General features: G+C 38.2%; 5 protein-coding genes and 1 pseudogene across 6 annotated transcripts; 3 read left to right on the top strand and 3 right to left on the bottom strand.

Annotated features, from left to right (window-relative positions):
- Positions 1-659: 659 nt before the first annotated feature.
- On the top strand, positions 660-3,990 carry PRS3 (phosphoribosyl pyrophosphate (PRPP) synthase 3). The gene is made up of 7 exons (XM_089608960.1): positions 660-1,179; positions 1,740-2,055; positions 2,428-2,523; positions 2,806-2,874; positions 3,019-3,147; positions 3,409-3,508; positions 3,642-3,990. The coding sequence occupies exons 1-7, from the start codon at positions 785-787 to the stop codon at positions 3,773-3,775; spliced, it is 1,239 nt and encodes a 412-aa protein (XP_089465086.1). The 5' UTR covers positions 660-784; the 3' UTR covers positions 3,776-3,990.
- A 90-nt stretch (positions 3,991-4,080) lies between these two features.
- On the bottom strand, positions 4,081-7,781 carry LOC149403283 (anthranilate phosphoribosyltransferase). The gene is made up of 10 exons (XM_089608959.1): positions 7,315-7,781; positions 6,752-7,240; positions 6,510-6,667; positions 5,730-5,813; positions 5,578-5,630; positions 5,323-5,404; positions 5,100-5,207; positions 4,847-4,973; positions 4,677-4,762; positions 4,081-4,592 (listed from the first exon to the last, which is right to left on the bottom strand). The coding sequence occupies exons 1-10, from the start codon at positions 7,682-7,684 to the stop codon at positions 4,353-4,355; spliced, it is 1,797 nt and encodes a 598-aa protein (XP_089465085.1). The 5' UTR covers positions 7,685-7,781; the 3' UTR covers positions 4,081-4,352.
- Positions 7,782-7,922: 141 nt separating this feature from the next.
- Positions 7,923-11,196, top strand: LOC149403284 (poor homologous synapsis 1). Of its 2 annotated transcripts, XM_089609873.1 has the most exons (9): positions 7,923-8,292; positions 8,422-8,538; positions 8,630-8,695; positions 8,784-8,863; positions 8,947-9,143; positions 9,234-9,286; positions 9,392-9,419; positions 9,525-9,594; positions 11,105-11,196. In XM_089609873.1, the coding sequence occupies exons 1-8, from the start codon at positions 8,008-8,010 to the stop codon at positions 9,584-9,586; spliced, it is 888 nt and encodes a 295-aa protein (XP_089465999.1). In that variant the 5' UTR covers positions 7,923-8,007; the 3' UTR covers positions 9,587-9,594; positions 11,105-11,196. The 2 variants fall into 2 exon arrangements, with proteins under 2 accessions (XP_089465999.1, XP_089465998.1); XM_089609872.1 differs by lacking the exon at positions 11,105-11,196 and having other exon boundaries at positions 9,525-9,791.
- Positions 9,866-11,214, bottom strand: LOC149403285 (peroxidase 5 pseudogene; annotated as a pseudogene).
- Positions 11,215-14,025: 2,811 nt separating this feature from the next.
- On the top strand, positions 14,026-17,770 carry LOC149403286 (AP-1 complex subunit mu-2). The gene is made up of 11 exons (XM_089609422.1): positions 14,026-14,369; positions 14,980-15,126; positions 15,241-15,303; positions 15,400-15,576; positions 15,669-15,772; positions 16,075-16,182; positions 16,273-16,369; positions 16,466-16,563; positions 16,669-16,810; positions 16,913-17,035; positions 17,339-17,770. The coding sequence occupies exons 1-11, from the start codon at positions 14,241-14,243 to the stop codon at positions 17,435-17,437; spliced, it is 1,287 nt and encodes a 428-aa protein (XP_089465548.1). The 5' UTR covers positions 14,026-14,240; the 3' UTR covers positions 17,438-17,770.
- A 178-nt stretch (positions 17,771-17,948) lies between these two features.
- On the bottom strand, positions 17,949-21,620 carry LOC149403287 (L-tryptophan--pyruvate aminotransferase 1). Its single transcript, XM_089609653.1, has 5 exons — positions 21,349-21,620; positions 20,948-21,269; positions 19,143-19,435; positions 18,344-18,645; positions 17,949-18,226 (listed from the first exon to the last, which is right to left on the bottom strand). Exons 1-5 carry the CDS (start codon positions 21,447-21,449, stop codon positions 18,018-18,020), a joined length of 1,227 nt encoding a protein of 408 aa, XP_089465779.1. The 5' UTR covers positions 21,450-21,620; the 3' UTR covers positions 17,949-18,017.
- Between the last annotated feature and the right edge of the window lie 903 nt (positions 21,621-22,523).

Here is a 22,523-nt window from a genome sequence, read left to right on the forward strand (position 1 = left end):
TCTCATGTTGAGATTGAACCACTATAAATCATTGTGTCTTTTATTTGCTATTATTTTTATTCCGCTTTCTGTTTTGAGCGGGGTTCGGCATGAAATCCCAACAATAAAATGATAAATATTTGAAAACTATCGTTCGATAAATTCTCTCTTGAGCAGTATGGCGAGATTATCTTTTCATGACTAGTTGAATCAAGCGCGCTTCAGAGAGAGAGAGAGAGAGAGAGAGAGAGAGAGAGAGAGAGAGAGAGAGAGAGAGAGAGAGTCATAAGCTATCATGTGTCGCCATTTGACAAAATCACGTGATGGTTTCTGGATAAAAATTGAAAGTGATCTTACTTCTTATTATTTATGTTATAGGTACTTGATTAGAGAGAAATAGTCCTAAGTTTTTTTTAGAGTATGATAAATTTATTTTCTATATATAGGTGTTGTAAGGGTAATTATGTAAAAGAACACCCATAATTATCATAATTCAAACGGAAATGCTTTTCAACACGTCTCACGATATTGAACGATCCACTCATAACGCGACACGTGGCACTGAACATCCACGTGTCGCGTTGCGTTCAACATCGTTAGTCGTGTTGAATAGCATTACTCTAATTCAAAGTATAAATAATATAGTCTTAACAATACATTGATTTCATATAGATACGTGGTTACACCTAAGCAAACAAAGCATACCGAAAAAAAAAAGGATTTAATTTTAAAAAATGGAACAAATAATATCTGTTACGCCAAAGTCAGAGTTGTAGCGACAGAGCTTTGGCGGTGACCGCCAAAAATGGCGGCTTCAAATCCGTCATTTTTGTCCTCAAATCCCAGCAATGCCTTCTCTCGTTCTCCCAGAGTTCTCGACCCTTCTTCTTCATCCTCATTTCGTTCTCTTCTTCACCTTCACCTTCCCAAGCATATCAACGACAAGGCAGTCCTCGTTCAGGTCAGGAGCGAAGCCAGAAGCTTCGAGAATACCCGAAATTGGACCACCGTCGACGCCGAGAGATTCCGGTTCGCCGAAAATTCTCCTCCATCGTCGCTTCCCATGGCCGCCTCTGTGTCCGCCGCGGAATCGATGACCGCGAAGAAGGTTTGCCTCTTCTACTGCGCCGAGACCAAGTCTCTAGCCGAACGGATCGCCGCTCAGTCCGATTCCATCGAGCTTCGCTCAATCGCATGGAGGTAAGGATTACGGAAACCAAAAGAGAGAAGCCAATTCGAGCTTGGACTGTAATTTATATACAGAATAGTGCTTAGAATAAGGTTTCAAGTAATTTACGCCGATTAGGTCGCTGAAGAAACAATGCCTATACTGATTGGCTTCTAGATTGGTTTGATTTCGTTGTCACTGTTAGCTTTCAGGATGGATTTTGAATTTTTCTTTCACAATTGTGCTTAGAATTTGCGTTGAAACGAACTACACACACATCTAGTTCACTATTCGAAACATTAGATTTTTCAAATTTTGACAAGAGATCAAGCTGTTCACGATAAAAACTTGAATTTCTGTTTCATAGAATCGTGCTTAGAATTAGGTTTCAGGTAAACAAAGCCGATACTGATTTTGTTGTCACTGTTAGCTATTTTTTATTTTCCTTCTATAATTTTGCTCAGAATCTGCGTCGAGATGATCTTCACACATCTAGTTCACTATTCGAAGCGTCCGATTTTTTTTTCGAATTTTCGAGAAGAGACAAAGCCATTCATATTCATAACAAGAGCTTGAATTTCTGTTTTCTTAGAAAATTCGACGACGGGTTTCCCAATATATTCATTCCGAACGCACAGGGGATCCGCGGTCAACACGTGGCGTTCCTGGCATCGTTCAGTTCCCCGGCAGTGATCTTCGAGCAGCTTTCGGTGATATACGCTCTGCCAAAACTGTTCATATCGTCGTTCACTTTGGTCCTCCCGTTCTTCCCGACCGGAACGTCGGAGCGCATGGAGGACGAGGGTGACGTGGCGACGGCCTTCACTCTCGCCCGAACCCTCTCCAACATTCCCATCTCCAGAGGCGGGCCCACCAGCCTCGTCACGTTCGACATCCACGCCTTGCAGGTCCGTCCCTATAGCCTTTTTGAACTCTTATAGGAATACGGAGACCTAGCTTGGAAGGTGATCAAGTAGCCAGAGAATGAGTGACTTGGTTAGGCAAGTTTATAGGCTTTGGTTTCGTGGTGTTTAATCATGTTTGTACGTGTTTTTAGAGTTCTAATCTGGTTTTGTGAAAGATAAAAAACAAATACAAAAAAAAAAAAGGATGTTTTGTTTTTGTGCAACTATGTCAGTGTCATCATACGACGTATAGACTTAGGAACTAAGCAGAGAAGATGACAAAAATATAACCCTTCGTTTTTTCGATGTAATTTTTTAGAATGTATGAAAGGGAAACCGTTTTTCATTTCATTCTTTTATTTTTATTCGTTGCAGGAGAGATTTTATTTCGGCGACAATATTTTGCCGTGCTTTGAAAGTGGGATACCTCTGTTATTGAATAGGCTTCAGGAGCTCCCAGATTCGCATAATGTGAGTTCTTATTACGGGTGACTCGTCTATATTCGAATCATCAGAACTCCAAATTATTATTTTTATTTTTAATTTTTTAATTTTTCGTATTGGTTTTCCACTTTCATGCGTTTGGTGTATTCTATCAAACATTACATTTTCAAGTCCCTAATTTCCTGAAAAATTACCAGTGTCCTACATGTATAATATGTTATCATGGTGGTTCCTCGATCAATGACATATCTTCTTTTCTTCGATGGAGTCGATGCTTATGCTAATCTGTAATTATTATCACCGATACAGATTTCCATAGCTTTTCCTGATGACGGTGCGTGGAAGAGGTTTCACAAGCAACTCCAACATTTTCCAACGGTACTTCATCTGAAAACGTTTATTCGTTCAGTTGTTATTTCCAATACCTTGGTTTGGTCTACATTGGAAGTGAATAAAATTTAAGACTTTTAACGACCACGCTATTCTTTTTCTTTTGTAATCTTTTCGACAACTGATATTCAGATCGTTTGTGCTAAAGTTCGGGAAGGTGATCAGCGCATAGTTCGGATCAAGGAAGGAGACCCAAGTGGACGCCATGTCGTGATAGTCGATGATCTAGTCCAATCAGGTGGTACATTGCTTGAATGCCAGGTAAGCAAATCAAATGTTCAATATGGCTCTCATCGGAAAAAGGGCTTATGTTTTCTTATTTATAAAAGATCATAATATCCCTCTTGTGCCCTTTCGTTTATACGGGTTCAAAATTTTACTTGATTCGAAAAGGAACATTTTTCTTAAGAAAAGATACTGAAAAATTTCAGTGTGTAGAAGAGTTAGTGTGAAATGAAATTTAAAATTAAATAAACTATTTATTTTTCTACTGATATGATTTCTGATTTTTATATATTATAGAAAGTATTAGCGAAGCACGGAGCAGCGAGAATCAGTGCATATGTAACGCATGGAATATTTCCTAATAGATCGTGGGAACGATTCCAGCATGATAATGAAGGTAATACCTCTCTACGGTGATCCATTTTTGTTGCAAGTTCTCTGTTTTTTTCCCTTATCTGGGAAATTTTTCAAGGTACAACTTTTTATGTTTATTTCAATTATATTTTTTTTCCCCGATTTGTTTCCCACAGGGCATCCGGAGAACGGGCTAACCTATTTCTGGATCACCGACTCGTGCCCAGACACGGTTCCACAGGTGATGTACAAAGCGCCGTTTGAGGTTCTTAGCCTTGCCAGTTCCATAGCAGCTTCTCTTCAAATATAAAATCAATCCTTCTCATCATCATCGAAGTAGATATCGGCTTTTCTTTCCCGTTTCCTTTGTGTTTCCATAATAATAATAATAATAATAAAAAGCATGCCGAATTGATAAGAGAACTTGTAACAATTTCGCGGCTTGAGACTAGAGTTTTCTTTTTCACACATTCTTTTTTGTAAGTTTTGCTGTTGGAAATTTAAATAAAGATTTTGTTTTGATTTTTTTGTTGTGTTGGTTATAAGTTGAGTGAAAAAAAGAGAATATATTACAGAAATTTGGGACAAAATACAGGGCTTTCCGAAGAATGTTGATGAAACTTGCAAAGAACCTGAACCCATATGAATGTCAAATGTCAAATCAAAATAACTACATTAAAAACTGCCATATTCAACATGAGGTAATGCTTTATTGTCATATCGACAAACCATTCAAAGCCCACTACAGCAACAGAGACACGACAAGCAATAAAACAAAAGAATTACAGAAAAACTTTTTTTTCCTTCTTCTTTTTTTTTTTTTACTCTGTTCCTATACCGTAATGCAATTCCGTATAATGTTACGTTTGAGAATCGAAAGACACCTGTTACACGCCGGCCAAGTTTTGTCTAAATTTGTTCGAGTTCCTTATGTAACTCATCAACCTTTTCAGAGCCTCTCCGCTGTCAATGGCTTCTCTTGCTCTCTGCAAAGCGACAGAGATATCTTCTGCACCGTCACATCCCAGCAAGTGATCAGCCATTCCAGCGTTTAACACAATCCGATCATAAGCCGGTCCTTTTTTGCCACCAAGAGCTGCTAAACCAAACTCTATATTCTTCGCAACCTGCGCTAGTCAAAATATCGACATTGGTTTCCGATTTTACAAATTTCAGAGAAACTAGAGAAGAAGTCTTTCGTTAAACGTTACCGATCTATCGGTTCTTGGTGTATCACTGGGATCAAATCCGTAGTCTTTCGCGTTAACCTCGAGACTAAAGCTTTCACGTGAAACTCCTGCAGCGTATATAAGAGAATTGTTATCAAGTTTCTCAAGAGCATATATAACCCAAGGAAAGAGAAATCGTATACAATACGGACCATCCACATGACATGTAGTTCCCGAGATCGAGGAGCGGAAACCGGAACAGTAATTAACGGGAAATCCTTTTGATGGCGTGGTCGCTGATCGCAATCTTGTTGTCATAGACAGAGCCCCTTCCTCGCCCTTTGGAACCGAACAAAACCCGAGTTTTAATCAAGTGATTTTTTAATAACTTGATCATAGGTTTTTCGTGCAAACAATTAAATATAAACAATAATTTTATTTGAAATTACCAACACAGAGACTAACCTTGACAACCAAGCCAGCATGAACACCCCTTCTTTTCATGAGCATCAGAAGTGGCTCCTCATAACCTTCATGATAAAATCCAGCAACCATTGATTCCTTTCCCCGGGCCTTGGGGAGAGAAATCGTATACAGTCATAAATTTATTAGTTGAAGGTGAAGCAAAAAAAAAAAGGAATTTTTTTGCAGAAAAGTAAACTCTTCATTCATTAAACGTGTGTCTCACCTTAACAAATTGCTGAACCTTTTCTGTAGTTGCCAGCGGTGGTCTCTTTTTGATATGTTCTCTTAAGGTAATCAATGAATAACTGCACAAGTCATGTAAATAGTTCTCATTAGACAATCACTGTTTTATCCAAAGATCGCGTATTTAACCACATTTTATTTTGAATTTGTTACTTAAACTGTTTCCCAAACATCAAACATATTAACATAAGATATACACTTATCGAAGAGAAGAAATTTGGCTAGATATTCATACAGAGATGGACGAGCCTCACGTTGACTTACGTAGGCAAAGCCAACCTCTTCATCCTGAAATCACAAGTTTGAGGACTAAAATAAGTACAAAAGACACTTAAATAATTATATAACTTAAATCAAGCCATCATGATTAGGTGGAGCAACACTGACCTCGATAAGTTCTTTAGCCTGCACAGGGGATAATCTTGTATTGGCTCCCATGAATTTCAGCATTTGTTCTTCTGTAATACCTCCCTGAACAAAGAACAAAAGTTTCTACGTGGTTAACTTTTTCATTAATTACAACAAACCTAACCCATTACGAGAGATTGGCAAATTCCCATCATGAGATCCTGGGTCATAACAGATATGTCGGAATAAAGTCTACATCCCCACCAATATTCGATATGCCCCGACGTATTCGATAATGATATCGGACATTCAAAAGATCCGCGCTCCCCAAATCAGAATTTCTTCCTTACAAAAATACTTTCAGACTGTTTTTTATTTCTATCTATTCACAACTAATTCTTCTTATTTATAGGCTAACTTAACTTCTAGATATTACACATCAACCCCTAACTTATCTACTAATTATTCTAATACCCCAAATATCCCAGGTCCTAACAAATTCATACCAAAGGTAACAAATCTAACCGAAAGTATTGCCCTAACTTATCTACTAATTATTCTAATACCCCAAATATCCCAGGTCCTAACACCAAAGGTAACAAATCTAACCGGAAGTATTGCCCTCACTTATCTACTAATTATTCTAATACCCCAAATATCCCAGGTCCTAACAAATTCATACCAAAGGTAACAAATCTAACCGAAAGTATTGCCAAATGTCGACTTATATCAACAGGATCAACAAGCTATCTAGGGTTTTATAGTCTAATCACACGTGAGGTTGAAAAAAGGAAGTGATCGGAGACTTAGAAGCCAAACCTTTGGTGGCATCCATTCCACACCGTGAAGCAAGCTAGATTCTTTGTAACACGACCTAACTGCAGCGACGAACAACGTACTCCTGAAGAACCGTGTATTCCCATCGTAAGGCTCTCCGTAATGAGTCAATGATCCAACATCGGCGATCGGAGTCTCGCCTGTAAATCCAAGAAGCTATAAAAACACTCATCATCGAAAGAAACGAAAAAATCGAAATTCTCTTAAAACGGGAAAAGCGATACCGAGCTCGTCATCAAATGCGAGGCAATAAGCTTTCAACTCGCTATCCGTCTCTCTGTTCATACGTTGACCGATCAGAAACGCGGAGAGCAGCGATTCGCTCTGTCCGCCGCCGCCGTGGGCCGAATCTTCGGTTCTCAGTGGGAGAACTTCCCTCAGAACGCCCTGGACTTCCTCGAAGCCGAGGTGACCGCCGGCCAAGACTTCTCTCAGAGCGCCGACGAGCCTCATCTCGCTGCTGCAATTTCCGACGAAATGCGGTCCGATCGAGCTTGCGGATCCTATGATTGAGCCTTCGGGGTCGGCCACGAAGGCCACGTCCGGCGGAAGAGCTCGAGCGAGCAACGGCCAAAACCGGCTCATCGCTCGCCTCTCGCCTTCGCTCCACTGAGTCGCCTCCGGAAAAGCGTTGGCTCGGATTGTCATTCCGGCGAAAAACGCGCCGAGCTGAGCCGCGGAAACTTGTTCTTCGTCTTTCAGCTCTCCGCGGACTAGAAAACCAGCAAGAAATGAAATGAAATCTCGACTCGTTATGTTAATCTGGGGAAGCGAAATCTATGGTTACCTGATCTCAGAATCGTATCGAGAACCTTGAAAGCCTGTTCTTCGTCAAGCGGCTTGGTCTGGGTAGGTCCGGTGCAAACCCTAGTCTGAGCATCGAGGACGGTCTGGTTCGGCCTAGGAAACCTCGCGCTCCGAAACGAGGTCGAAATCGCCGGGTTCCTGATATCCGACTCCGAAAGCCCTAGCTGCTCGATCGTCGCAGAGTCCATCAGAGCCCTCGTCGCCTGAAACCTCCGGCGGCGGTCGCGATTCCCCGCCGGAAAACCGATCGCCGCCCCAAATCGAGAGCGATTCGGGCTCCTCGATTTTCCCGCGCATATTGGAGACACGGACGCCAGAGAAGAAAGCTCTGAGCCCAAAAGAGCGTTCATGGCGGTCTCTCTCTCTCTCTCTTCGCTTCACAGAGTCGGTCTTCTCTTTTCTTGCAATTACCCGCTTTCTTCGCCAAATCCAAATCCAAATCCGATTTAGAAAAGAAATTAATAGTTTTTTTCATCCGATGATTTTAATTAATTAAAATAAGCCCGGTTCGTTACCCAAATAAACGCGCGGTAACATGACACGTGGCAAACCCGGTCCATTTCAGACCGGTACAGAAATAAATTCCGTACAGAAAAAGCCTTTTTCAAAATTTTCATTTTCTCTTTCAAGCTATTCACTGTTTCATTCATTCAGAAAGAGAGAGAGAGAGAAAATGGCGGGAAATTTCGCGGTGATGCCAGTCCTCGAAGAAACGAAGGCGTCGATGGTCAGTCGAGGGCAATGGAAGGTCCAGTTCTCGAGGTTCTTCTGCTATCCTTCTCCGGCGGCGGCTCCGAACTGTTCCGATCTCGTTCCTCTCCCGAGATACATCCGTGACCGAGGCCCGCTCGGAACCTGGCTCGCCGCGTCGACGCCGGCTCAGCTCCGCCTCGCCGTCAATCCTTCCGGCGCCGGCGCCGACGCCGTTCTCGACGTCAGCCTCGGAGGAGACTTGCTGGTGAGAGGATTCTAAACCTAGCGATCTTTTAATTAGTTTTGTTCTTTTGGACTGTGCTCGGATTCTGTTTGGCTCCTGAGAAAGTTGGAGGAAAAATCATTTAGATGCGTTATTTTTCTTATTTATCAGGAAGAGCACTACGTTTTGAAGCTTCACTTCTCATGGCCGCAAGTGAAGTGCGTCTCCGGATTTCCTGAAAGAGGATCCAGAGCCTTGTTCGTCAGCTACAGAGACAGCACCGGAGAAGTAGGATAAAATTCATTTGGCTTGATTTTCTGTTTCTGAGAAAGGGCCTCGAAAACTGAATCGAGCCTTGTTTTGGTGTTTTTCTTTTCAGAACCAGAAGTTTGGCATCCGATTCTCGACGATATGTGAAACCGAGGCGTTCGTCAATGTTCTGAAGGTATAAATCTTTGTTTTGATCATCTTACAAGGGTTTTCAGTTATGCTAATCTTGACATTCTCGTATTGTTCTGGAAAATTCGTTTTAGGACATTTTCAAGGGTGAGACTGATGTCAAGCCTTTTAAGAGTGAGCACAAACCTGTTCTGAATGACTTCATGTCTCCAGGGTAATAAAACACAACCGGCTATTCCTAATCTAGTCCTTTCTCTTCAGAGGATGTTTTAGAGAGTTTTTTTTCCGGTGTTACAGGGCTTCCGAGTTCATGAGATCCATGAATCCCATTGCGGATTACAGCCCTGAATTGCCCGCCAACTTGATCTATAAAGCCGAACAACCTCCGTTGACCCAGGAGACCATGCCTGTGACCAAATTCGAAAGTAACTTCGCCGCTTTGCCTCCCAGCTTCACCTCGTTGCTGACTGACTATTGTCCGATTGCCGAGGAAGGTAATCGGTTATCGAATTCACCGTACTTGTAAACAGAAATCTACGATCTGACACTGATAGATTTCGACATCGATGCTTTTGTGACATTAGTTGCAGGATACCAAATTGCTCCCGAGGAAGACGCTCTCAAGTCACAGATCGCGGTATTATTCAAAGCTCGTTTTCTATACCTGCCTATATAGTTGATCTATGTTTTTTCGAATTACTTATGCGATTTATTGATATATTTAACTTGTTATGTATCGCAGAAGTATATGGAAGACGCTTCCTTCCACGGTATGTTGCGAATTTGTTTAACATTACTCCTTAAAACGCATTTCTTATTCTGATATCTTGATTACAATCAGCTAATTTTTTTTTTTTACCTTTTTACGTGTCCAGATATGTTAATTAAAGTGGAGAGAGTCATCAGCGACATGGGTGGAGGTGAATACGCGATGTGAACCGTCTGGTATTACTCAGCACTTGTTGTGCGTGTCAACATTTTATAGTATGTTTCTCTGTCTATATAAAATCGTATAAACCCAAGCATTTACCATGACTAAAGAAAAGACAGTCGTTCTTTAGAGGCGGGTTTTAGGCCCTTTTATAGCTCTCGACTCTGAACCGGAACTCGGTTCGGTTCGATAAATGTTCTTTTGTCGGACAATATCTATACATAAAAAAAAAAAAAGAGTATGTAGTTAAAATCTATCGACAAAGTCACACTAGGCTCATCTGTTTTAGTTAGGGACCCGGCAATTTTTCCTTACACCGAATCTATGCCCGGTGGTCACATTAATCTTCCCCATCTTCACCATAGCCTGGGTGAACTTGAAACCCCAAGTCAACGGGCGAGAAGCCATTTCGCGCACGATCGGACCGGTCCGTTGGTCCGCGACCAACACCTGGTCCGACTGAAGCAACCCTCTCCCACGCAACAAGCCCCTATAAAACCCGTTGTCCAAAGTCAACGGCGTCTCCGGGTCGAACTTGACCATCGCCGAGTCTCTCTCCTCGACCGAGCCCAGGCTCGGAGCCGGGCACTTGGTCCTGAGAAACTCCGCGTAGGCCGGCTCGATGGGCGGGACCCGCGTGTCGGAGAAGTTGAGGTGGAGCCGGTGGTCGAACATCTTGCAGTGGACTTCCCCGACGGAGTGGGCCCCGGCGAGGACCACCATGTCCTCGACCCCGAGGCCCTTCGAGGCGTAGATCTTGATCATGTCTTCGACGGCCATGGTCGGGAACGGGAGGCTTCTGAAAACGTCCGAGGCCCGCGAGGACGGGCTGTCCCGGCGGCCCGATGGGACCGAGTGGAAGGGCAGGCCCGAGTGGAACATCGCGTCTCGGGCCGCGAAGGCCAATATGTCCGCGCACGAGACCGTCTCGGGGCACAGCTCTTCGAGCCGGGATTTTATCTCGTCCACCACGCCGAGCCCGTTCAGGCCGTTCAGCCCGTCCCCGTTCGCCGCCGAGAATTTCTCCACCGGCTCCCCCGAGGGCGTCGAATCCAGAAGGACAGACGCGTCGCACCCCTGAAAATAATAACCATATATTAATTTCGATCACGAAATTAGCAAGCTTACACCACCTTGAAATGTTCGGGATCTCATTTTTATGTCCCTCCAATTAAATTATAAAATTGGGTTGTGCACGCGCATGAATACTATAAAATTTTAAAGTTTATGTGTATAGTAGTGATTATGCATATAACAAATTTTCATGACATAAAGAAAGAAAAGACTAATATATATCTTCTATGGTTTATGTTGTATTTCCGTCATTATTTCTCTCTTTCTTTCTGTCTATTTTTCCTTTCATTCTACGGAACATAGTCTTAGCGAGGCGAGTTATTTACCGTAACGAAGCAATCGTGGAAGAGGATCCGGAGGATATTAGCCGCAATGCTGGGATTTTTTATGAACTCCTTTGAGATGATAGACGAGACGATTAACTCGGCCTGAGGGCATTTTGTGTTGTAGAATCCGACTCGAAGTTGATGCCTGTGGCGGGCGAACAAGACCGCTGAAGAAGGTACAACGGCCAAATAGAAGACGAAGATCGCCGCAAGAACTACGTGGCATTTCTTCATGTCGTTTCGTGGAAGAAAAAAAAAAAAAAGCTTGAAAAATTTGGCAGGCAAACTAGGTTTTTTGGGTTGGGTTTTGGCTCATTGGCATGCTCTACAAAACCGCAAGAGGAGTTGAGTTTCTTTGCCTATTTTGGATCATAATATCTTAGGCGGTAATTGTTGGACAGGGTTGTTTTGTTACAAAAGTTATTTACGTTGGTATATTATTAGGCTTTTGGGTCCTAATTTTAGTTTTGTTGTTATGGTTACGAGTTACGTAACCAGTCATTGCTTTATCTCGAAAGAAGTGGTAGATATGGGAATGGCATTTTTTTTCCCAATTTTTCGTTTCACAAATGTTTGAAATGGTACACTAATATTGTTTCCTTATATAGAATCTGAGCCGGACTTCTTTTATTTATATTTTTATTTTATATAGTTGGCGTTACAATTTATTTTTCTACTTGGATTAAAACTGAATTATTGACCAAACTTGAGAAACTCTAGATTATAGAGCACTACAATAAATTTTAATTTTTTTTTTACCCATTTTGAAAATTCTAAAATTAGAGAAGTAAAAAATTCCAAAAATAAGCGTAAAATACGAAATATTTGGTCGTTTTAAAAAATATTGAATTAATTTCCCTTATTTATTTGAAAACTGATTCTTTATATTGTACTTTTATTATATTTAACAGATAGATATATATCTTGTAGAGGTACTAATTTGAATATCATCATGTGATTCATTCCCCGATATAAATTATTAATATTGAATAGTAGGTAGATGCTGCAAAAGTGAGAAACCCAAATTATAGCTTCATTCTAAACAAAATAATTATAAAATAACCACATATAGTATTTAACGGCCCAAAAAAAAAAACTACTATATATTTAAAATCACATACTAAATATCGTCAATAATCCTTTTTATGAACTTTTATCACGACGATCATTTATTTAGTAGCTTAATATCATCATACTATAAGTTTGTTTAAATTTCAAAGTTCAAACTACTTTAAACTATATTTATTTAGTAGCTTAATACTTATATTTATTATATATTAGTATAGTTTTAAATATATATATATATATATATATATATAATAATATGTATATATTAATATACAATGTAGACTGACTTGCAGATCACGTAATAGCAACTATATATATAAAGGAGTAATTGAATTCCAATGGTACACTAATCCACGGATTTGAAAAAACAAAAGAAAAAAAGAAGAAGAAAAAGATGATGAATCTTTCGCGGGTTAGGGTTTTGTTAGGTTTTACAGGCTACCAATGACGAAGTTCTTAGGCAATTGGCCATGGCCATCGTCTAATGGCATCGGCTCCGACCCAAAAACCGTCTCAGACCACCCGAAACCCTCGTAAGAAATTTATCTTCCATTTTTTCAGTTTTAAGGTAATTGAGATAAATATGAGCTTGGAACAACGCTTCCGATTAACGAGAAGCGTTGGAGAATTGCGTGGACGATGATGGATTAAGAGATCTTCTACATAAGAAAGTCGAGCCCTCCTGTAAAAACTGTGTGTGTTTAAAGATTTTGTGTCGTTCATCTAATTTATTGATGGGGTTTGTGCAACTTTTCATGACATCATTTAATCCATCCTAATTCGAAAGCTTTCTCGCACAAAATTTTTGTCTATATCAAAATTTTCTTATAGACAGTCCTCTAAAAATTTGAACTTCAGAGAACTCCATTTGACGAGTTCATATCAAAGCGGAGAATTTGTTGAACGGCTTGAGCCATATCGAGTTGACGTTTCTGGGCCTGAAGCAAGTGGAGGTGCCGAGCCAGCGGAGTTGACGGTGGAGAATGGTTCGGAAATTCTTGGTCATGTGAAAAATGCATATGAAATGTTATGGCATGATTTTCATGATTACAAAAGTTTACTTTTCCGCAAAATATAAGATGAGATAAGAGAATCCCATTTTTCATAATTTATATAACTAAACACTCCACTATCATTCCTATCGTGGAATAAGTTATGCAAGTTTTCCATTGTGGGTTATGTATATAACTTTTAAAAAATCTCACCGACTAGTACTTGAAAGATTAGATTTGTAATTTAGCCAACGTTTTAAACATGTTTAAAATCTAGCCATTAATCAAGTAGCATTTTACATGATTGTTCATAAAATTTTTACACGTTAATTTTGGTAAATGGTTAATTTACCAAAATAACTGAACGTTGGTTAGTTTTTAAAATCAAGTTTGAATTGGTTAAATAGCTACGACGCCCTAACTTTTATGTTTAAAATGATAAAAATTAGCGATCAGCGACGCTAATGTGACTTGTGAGAGAGCATGTGGGTCTTATTTGTCAATAGACCCACCTCCGTGAGTGTTCTTAAAGATAAAGTTAATGAAACTTAATGCACTATTTCAAACGCTCAATTCAAACGCTCATTTTTTTTTTCTTTCATGAATGTAATATATATTCCACAAATATAAATCAGTGCCAAATATAAATACAGAAAATTAGAAAAATAGTCAATTTAAACGTTTGACATTGCTAAATAACCAATGTTTAGTAAATTTTAAGTAAATAACCGTAAATTATGACGTGATTTAGTATATAGAGGTGACTATTTATCTAAGATTTACTTATGTAAATATATGAAAATGGTATTTATCTAAAATTTACCAAATGTTGGCTATTTAGCGATATCAAACGTTTAAGTTTGATATTTTTCTAATTGACCCAATATAAATATGAAAACTTGAAAATAATGAAAATAAAATTAAAAATAGAAACATACCACGTAAACGGCGTCGTATCATAAAGACCCCAAAGCATAGTCCGTTGCTCTGAATCTGAAAATGTCGTTTACAAACTGTGACAGAAGAGAAAAAGAGACGAGCAATTAATCGAAAAGAGTATTGAAATCACAGAGTGACTCGTCCATTGACGACGTAACCCTAGAAATCTTTAAAATCGAAATTGAAATTTGTTATTGATCTCTGCGACGCCGATCTGATCGATCGTCGGAAAGCTCACGGAGGACGACGCGGCGGAGCGAGATGGCTGGAGCTATCTCAGCGCTGTTCCTTCTCGACATCAAAGGCCGAGTCCTGATCTGGCGCGATTATCGCGGCGATGTCACGGCGGTTCAGGCCGAGCGGTTCTTCACTAAGCTCATCGAAAAAGAGGTTCGTTTTGCTCTCTTCGGTTTGGATTTCTGGAAGAACTTGTTGATCCGATCCGGTTGGGTGTTTGATTGATTTAAGTTCCGAGACGACTAGTTGAGTCTAAAACTGAGAAATCCCTGTGATTTACCAATCTTCGCTTCTACTGGAATGAAATTCTGCATAATTGAGTTAGGTTCGAGTGGCGATTTTTGTCTGCTCGTAGCAATTATTCATGGAATCAACACTCATAGCTAGGAATCCATGATAAAATGATCGTGGTCGAGATTAAAAACAATGCAAAGTCTCGACTTATATCTACAGAATCATCTTTAGAGCTTAGTAAAAGTTGGAATGCTGTTTTTTGTTCTTCATTTCTCTGAATTTAGCAATCAGACTAAGTTTTGGGTAATCGGTTTCCCAAGAAAACGAGTTTGGAGAAAACAAAGAGATGAAATTTATGAATATTCTGTTAAAACTTTTTGCCTTTCTTATTAATAATATTCTGTTTTTGTATATTAGATGATTAAAAAAGAACAAACTAGCAATGGAAGAGTTATTAGTTAAGCTTTCATTTACAAGTCTGGATTTTTGTTTTACGTGTCAATGTGTGCAATTATGTAATGTGGTTCAGGGCGATCCAGAGTCCGCAGATCCAATTGTTCACGACAATGGCGTATCGTACATGTTTATACAGCATAACAACGTGTTCTTCATGGCAGCGTCCCGGCAGAACTGCAACGCTGCTAGCATTATCTTTTTTCTACACCGTGTGATCGATGTAAGCACGATTGGTAGTATTTTAGTGTTGGAAAAACCTCTATGATCACCAGAAGAAGCATTTTGTTAAAATTGATCGGATTTTCAACCATTGTAACTTTGTTGTTGTTGGCAGGTCTTCAAGCATTATTTTGAAGAGCTAGAAGAGGAATCCCTTAGGGATAACTTTGTGGTTGTGGTAAGAATGTGGTTGAGCCCATTATTATTGTGTTTATCTGGAAGTGTTATTGTAATAATTTGTAATTCAAGCTGATGTCATTTTTCTTCTATGCAGTATGAGCTGCTTGATGAGATTATGGATTTCGGTTACCCTCAGTTCACTGAAGCGAAGATTCTTAGTGAGTTTATAAAAACAGATGCTTATAGATTGGAAGCCAATCAGAGGCCCCCAATGGCTGTCACGAATGCTGTCTCTTGGCGCAGTGAAGGAATTCGTTACAAGAAAAATGAAGTCAGTTGCTTTTCTTTTTTATTTGACCCGAAAAAAGTAATTATGTAATTATAAACCAGGTGAAGCGCTGATAAGATTCTTTTGTTTAACAGGTTTTCTTGGATGTGGTTGAGAACGTTAATATCCTTGTTAACAGTAATGGACAGATAGTTAGGTCTGATGTTGTGGGGGCATTGAAGATGAGAACTTATTTGACGTGAGTTGATATCTTTACCTCTCTACTTTGGTTCGTCTTGTTTTTTGCTAGAAATGGTGTGTCCAAATTAATATTGTCGGCTCTTTTTTTTAAAGCTATAATTAGTGTTTGTAACATCCAACTGTTTAAGGCTTTCAATATTATTTTATGGGTCTAGCGAGTATGTAGTCTTGTTACCCTCACTTAAACCCCAATAAAATGCACTCTTAAGCTGTTGAATCGACTTCCAAAGCATTTCCCATTGACAAGATTTCTGGCTTATCATCTGGCTAAACTAGAACTTGTTAATTTATTCATTGCAGTGGTATGCCTGAATGCAAGCTTGGGCTCAATGATCGAGTGTTGCTAGAAGCCCAAGGACGAGCGACAAAAGGAAAGGCAATTGATTTGGAAGACATCAAGTTTCATCAGTATGCAAACTTAAATCTGCGATCTGCTTGAATGACGGTTTTGGGTTTTTCTAAAAATAGATAATTTCTGTTACACTATTCTGGTTGTAGGTGCGTGCGTTTGGCCCGATTTGAAAATGACCGTACGATATCCTTCGTACCACCCGATGGTGCTTTCGATCTCATGACATATAGACTCAGCACTCAGGTTACACATGTCCTTTACACTGGCAGTGCTTTTTTGTTTCATTCTCGAGAGTTTGTTGTCGAGTAAAATTTTATAACTCTATCGTCTCACTTGCAGGTAAAACCCCTGATTTGGGTGGAAGCTCAAGTCGAAAGGCATTCAAAGAGTCGTGTTGAGATTACGGTAAAAGCCAGGAGCCAGTTCAAGGAGCGCAGGTACTGAGAGATCTATATATAATCTGATCGTTGTTTCTCCAGATAGTCTATAAGTCCTTTTTTGTTTATTTAAAACTTGCTATTTATGGATTTGTAATTTTGCAGTACTGCTACAAATGTCGAGATTGAATTACCTGTTCCGTGTGATGCCACAAATCCAGATGTTCGAACATCAATGGGATCCGCAGCATATGCACCTGAAAGCGATGCGTTGGTTTGGAAGATAAGATCTTTTCCTGGAGGAAAGGTACAAACTTTGAAGCTACTTTGTTCTTAAGCCACGTCTGATATCAATTTTTCGGTGTTATTTCTCTTACTAGTTATAATTGCTTTGTAATTTTTTTTTCAGGAGTATATGTTGAGAGCAGAGTTTCGCCTTCCAAGCATAACAGCAGAAGAAGGTGCTCCCGAGAGGAAAGCTCCCATTCGGGTCAAGTTTGAGATTCCATATTTCACTGTTTCTGGAATACAGGTACGCTTAAAAATAATCGTGATTTTCGTTGCAATATTTTGCCAGCATTTTAGAGTATTGGTATTTCGTTTTTGGCAAGGAATCATTTCATAGTTATAACTTATATCAGACGATATTTATTATAGTAAAGAGAGGAAAAGAAATGAATAAGGAAGCACATAGTGATTTGTGATAAGAGGAAGATAATTTAGCATTCAGGTCCAAATAAAAATAAAATTGGGGGAATAAATAAAGATGTGTGGAGAACAAATGGCCTGATATGTGATGTGAAAATTGTGGTATTTTTATTTTTTTCTCTTCCAGGTTCGCTATCTGAAGATTATCGAGAAAAGTGGATACCAGGCTCTTCCATGGGTGAGATACATAACAATGGCCGGCGAGTACGAACTTCGACTTATATAAAGGCAATTCTGCAAGTTATATATATCTACACTTTGATCGACTCGGGTCCGGAACAAAAATGGCGGCTAAATTAATCTTTTGACAAGAGAGAGCTTGTGTTTAAATTTCTTTCCCGGTAGCGTTTTACAGAACATAATATTGTTGCTCGTCTGTTTTCGTGACTACATCATCCATGAGTGTGTAAGCTTCTCATTTTCAGAAAAGAAAGATTCAATTGTGTTGAATTCCGAAGTAATCAATATTTTTATTTTCATTTTTTATTTATCATTCTTTACATTGGTCCCAATGTATTTGAAAGTAATTTGGGGTTATATAAAGACACCATAAACTTCACTTGTATTATTGCATTTATTTTTTGCCACCACTTTTGTGCATCAATAAGATAACTGAATGACCAAATCTTTTATTATGAGCAGATATAAATAAAAAATTTATTACACCAAATTCAACCACCAGATGAATGATAATGGCTTAAGACAAAAAGCCTAGTCATTCTCAGGGCTGACCTAACTCAAATGACTACAAAATGAATTTCATGCGTCTTTTCAGTACTTATTCCCTTGTAACAATTGTGAACCAATCAGCAATGCCCATTTCTATCGACTCCTTTGATCCCCGAAAGCCTCTCGAGGAACGCCTCGAACACCTCCTCCCGGCCCAGCATGCTCACTCTAGCGTAGCTCGGATCAGCCCCGAACCGTTTCCCTCCCCGTCCCACAATGTTGAACTCCTTCAAAAGCTTCTCACAATCTACTTCCACTTCGTCTTTGACCTTCAGCCACGCAAACCCTGTTTTCTCGGAATAAGGACAACAACAAAAAAAATTAATTATTAAAATCCAAAGTTTCGGAAATCAATGTTGATACGAAAGAAAAAAAATAAAACGGGGGAGAGTTCAATTAGTACCGGGGTTTGACTCGGCAAACTCTCCAAAGAAGAGGCAATATTCTTTGGGGTAGTTTGGAAGAGTGAAGGCACCGCTTTGCGCGACGGCCTCTCTCAGCCTCTTCCATCGTCCAGCCATGACTTCGTGAGCGTGTTCGAAGAAATTCTCGGGGCTCTTGAGGCTGAAATCTTGGTACCCGTCGCAAATCACTCCCATGATCTTAGCGGCTCGGGTTTGGGAATCTTTCGACACTCCAAGCGAGCAAAGCTCTATGAACCTAGTCATCTTTCTAGCAATCTCCTCGTCCTTCACAATTGCCCAACTTCAAAAACCAAAACCATAGACTCCGAATCAATATTTTATTAAGTCTCAGTCTGATCTCAAACAGGTCTACAAACTGAACTGAAGCGTTTTAGATGTGGTTAAAATAAATTTGAGGTCCGATACGATAAAAGAAGAACACAAATCAACCTGACCAAATCGTTTTAGATGGTCTTATCCTAAATTTAACTAGAAAAATAACTCAAAAAATTAAATTTCGCAATATTAACACAAAAAATTCTATTTTATCCACATGTTCGACTTAAATGCCTTAAGATTATAAAAATTATAAAATTTGGAACCACTCCGGTTCGGTCTAATTCTCAATTTTTTAAACCAGAAACGGCTGGTTGAGCTTGAGACTGGTTAAAAATCTAACGTAATCGGATTACATATAAAATATTTAAAAACATCGGTAGTCCGATCTAGATTTTTGGTCCTTTTTAAAAAAAAAATATAAAGACTTAAAACCAAATTTTTCATTGTTTATGTTCTTACCCAATCCGAGACCCGGCATGTCCGGTGCTCTTGGAAAATGTGAAAGTCATGATGTCATAATCGGCCGCGTGGGTAATTGGGGTGTATTGTGGCCAATAGTAAGCGAGATCATAAAAGGTATTTCCTTGATCGGCCCATTTTTTGTTCACTACGCCCTCGCGGCGAACAACACCATCGGGGTTGTTCGGCGAAGTTACCACCTCGATGTACGGGCCTTCCCCGTCAAAAGCGTGAGCGTCGCCGGCCCATTTGAATAGGCCCGATCGCAGAAAATCCGTCTCATCTGGAAATTGCTGCAAAAAATTTCAAAATAAAATAAAGCACTTACTAGAAAAATAGCCCTATAAATATAATAAAATTGTTATATAGCTAATTTTTCGTTAATTGTAAATAAATAACCATGCATTTTTATTAACACGGTCGAATTTTATATATATATTTCATAACTATTTAATCATTTATAAATTTGTAGAGACTTAATTACTTGGAAATTTGTAAAATAAAAAAATATGAATCAACTAGTTGAAAATCATAATGTTCATCTACATGCCATGTTCACAAATCACAAAGCAATATTTTTGCTAAAATCAAAACACATGATCGATTAGGACGTGGTTGTGTCTGTTACATGTTCCCTGAGAAACATGTATGCTCTTTTTTCTAAAAAAAAAAATAATGGAAATTTTGAATTCAAAAAAAGAAAAAGAAAAACATGTATGTGGCTCTGTCCGCGCAGACATTTGCATGTGTGTCTGTGTTTAGAAAGACAGTCTCATAAATGTGTCACCAATTTGCAATCCACGCCAACTTCACAATCAGATTGCTTCAGTTTAAGGCACAGAAAACAGAGGAGGGTTTTTTTTTGTTTTTGTTTTTGGTTTTTATTCGTCCTTATTAATAAATTTTATTTTTAGCTTAAAAGCATGTGATGTATTTGTTTAATTATTTACAAATGACCAAAAATATAGAGGCAATATTGGCTAGTTAGAATCTTAGTATTGTTCTACATATAAAAAAAAAAAAAAAATCTTAGTATTGTTCCAAAACTGATTTGTCAGATTGGTTTCGAAATCCCACATTGGATCCAAATTGGTTAGACAAAAATAAAATAAATGTAACGTCTCTCATTTATGTCCCAGCCAAACCCATTGGATTAATATCACTTGAGTTATCTTTGTTTGCCCAAATAGATAAAGACTATAGTCTCAATCCCATATACTTAAAAAAATAACTTACACCTCCTTCGAATTCAAATAAAATAGCATAACCAGTTGACATAAATAAATAAAAAGTGCTAAATTCAAGTATCAACATGATTTTATTGTTTTTTTTTTTTTGTTGAAAATAATTCATGAGTTTATGCGAGTAAAATGGTCATCCGATTATTGTTACGTAATGTTTACTCATTTTCATATTTTTTTTTAAAATCTAACACTCAAACAACTTAAAACATATCTACAAACTAAAATAATTAGTTTATAATATAAATACATTTCATCAAATCACAATATTACTCTAACAATCCAAAATTGATTTAACTTTTTATTTTTCTAATCTTTATTTCAATATTTTAAAATTGGATTACAATAAGTATTTTTTATATATATATTAAACTAACAAATTATTTAAGTTCGTGAATATATCTCAAGCTTCTTAAGTAGTTGATGTTTATTAATTTTTTTATAAATAAAATAGCCCTATAATTTAAAATATCACTTGTGTAATAATTAAAAAAAAAAACTATTTTCAGCACACAAAAAAAAATAGTATCAATTAATGAATTAAATAAAAATGTAGGTATGTACCGAGTAATAAGGCGCGGCGGAGACAACGCTGACGGGGCGGTCTCCGGCGAGTTTAGTGGTGGTTGTGGTGAGGGCATAGAGGACGGCGTGGTAGAGCTGCGTGGACCCCGTCCCAACTACCACGTGGCGCCCGTCCACCGTAGCGTTCCCCGTGACGCGGTGGAGCTTCCTAATCGCCGCCTCGAGCCCCGTCTCCATGAACCAACACGCCTTCCCGAAATCGCTGATGTAGCCCATCAACTCGTTTCCTTTAATCACAACCGTACATTTGTCCTCCATCTTCTCCGACGACCAATACCCCTCGTACACCGTCGGATCGCCGCTACACATATTGATCATCATCATCGTCATGATCATGATCATGATCATGATCACACACATAAAATGAAAAATATACTTACTGGTCAAGGTTGAGCACAACATGTTCTTTGCTGATCACAATGCCATTTGAGCTTTTGTTCAGATCGTTTGGGTTTGAAGATGGTTTTTCAGTGCCACACATTTTCTTTTTCTTTCTTTCTTTCTTCTTTTTTTTTGACTGGAGGGTTTTTTTTTTTTTTTGCTGGGTTTATTTCTCTCTGAAAATATCTTGATTAGCACTTGGGGTTTGGTGGTTTTTATATATAGATATTGGAGGGTATCAGCGAATTGTGGTGATTTTGTTTGTTTGTTAATTATAGTGTGAGTGTGTGTGTGTATATACGCGTTCTTATCCTATTTTTAATATAAAAGGTAGAAAAAAAAAAAAAAGTTTTCAGCCTTATAACCGGAAGAAAAAAATCTGTAAGTATTATCTTTGGTATTTAAACATAGAATCCTTGGAATGAAATGGTAATTAATAAATAGGTAGATCTAAAAGGAAACTAAAGCCAATAAGAGGGTTTGTACATTTTACGTGTTGTATTTTTATGTCTCCGTTTCTGTATCCAAATCATTTAAAGGGATCTTATCAACTTGGTTTAGCACGTTTAATAACGCGGTTTAGATTAACGAGGTCTCGTAAACTGGTAATGATACAAAGAGCAATGTATAGTAAATAAGGTGTTTCTTTTCCATTTATATGTTACAAAGAAAAATCAGTCCTTATCTTTTGCCACTTTAGTGAGCAAAACAGTTCGGAGAATCCAATTTGAGTTTATAACATGGAGAATGTATATATATATATATATATATATATATATATATATATATATATATTTTTTTTTTTTTATATATATGAAAACAGGATCATCTAGAATTACATAGTTTTTTTTTTCTTTTCTTATTCACCCTCTTTAGATTTTTTTCACATGCTCCCTTAAAAAATTTAAGTTGTATTTATTGTAAAGGATATATATATATATATATATATATATATATATATATATATATATATCATTTATACATCTTTGAGTTTTATTCATATCTTGTTTTCATTTATACATATATGCCATGATTTACAAATAAATAAATAGTTAAATCAATATTTCATTTACAAATAAATATAAAATTTATAAATAACATAAATAACTAATTTACGAATAAATCATTACTTGTGAGAGTATTCGTGATAACTCGGGATTTGATCACATAGAGA

Source organism: Urtica dioica, chromosome 3 (assembly GCF_054948205.1).
Source record: "Urtica dioica subsp. dioica isolate 48M chromosome 3, U.dioica_male_clone48M_v1_H2, whole genome shotgun sequence".
Taxonomy (NCBI): domain Eukaryota; kingdom Viridiplantae; phylum Streptophyta; class Magnoliopsida; order Rosales; family Urticaceae; genus Urtica; species Urtica dioica.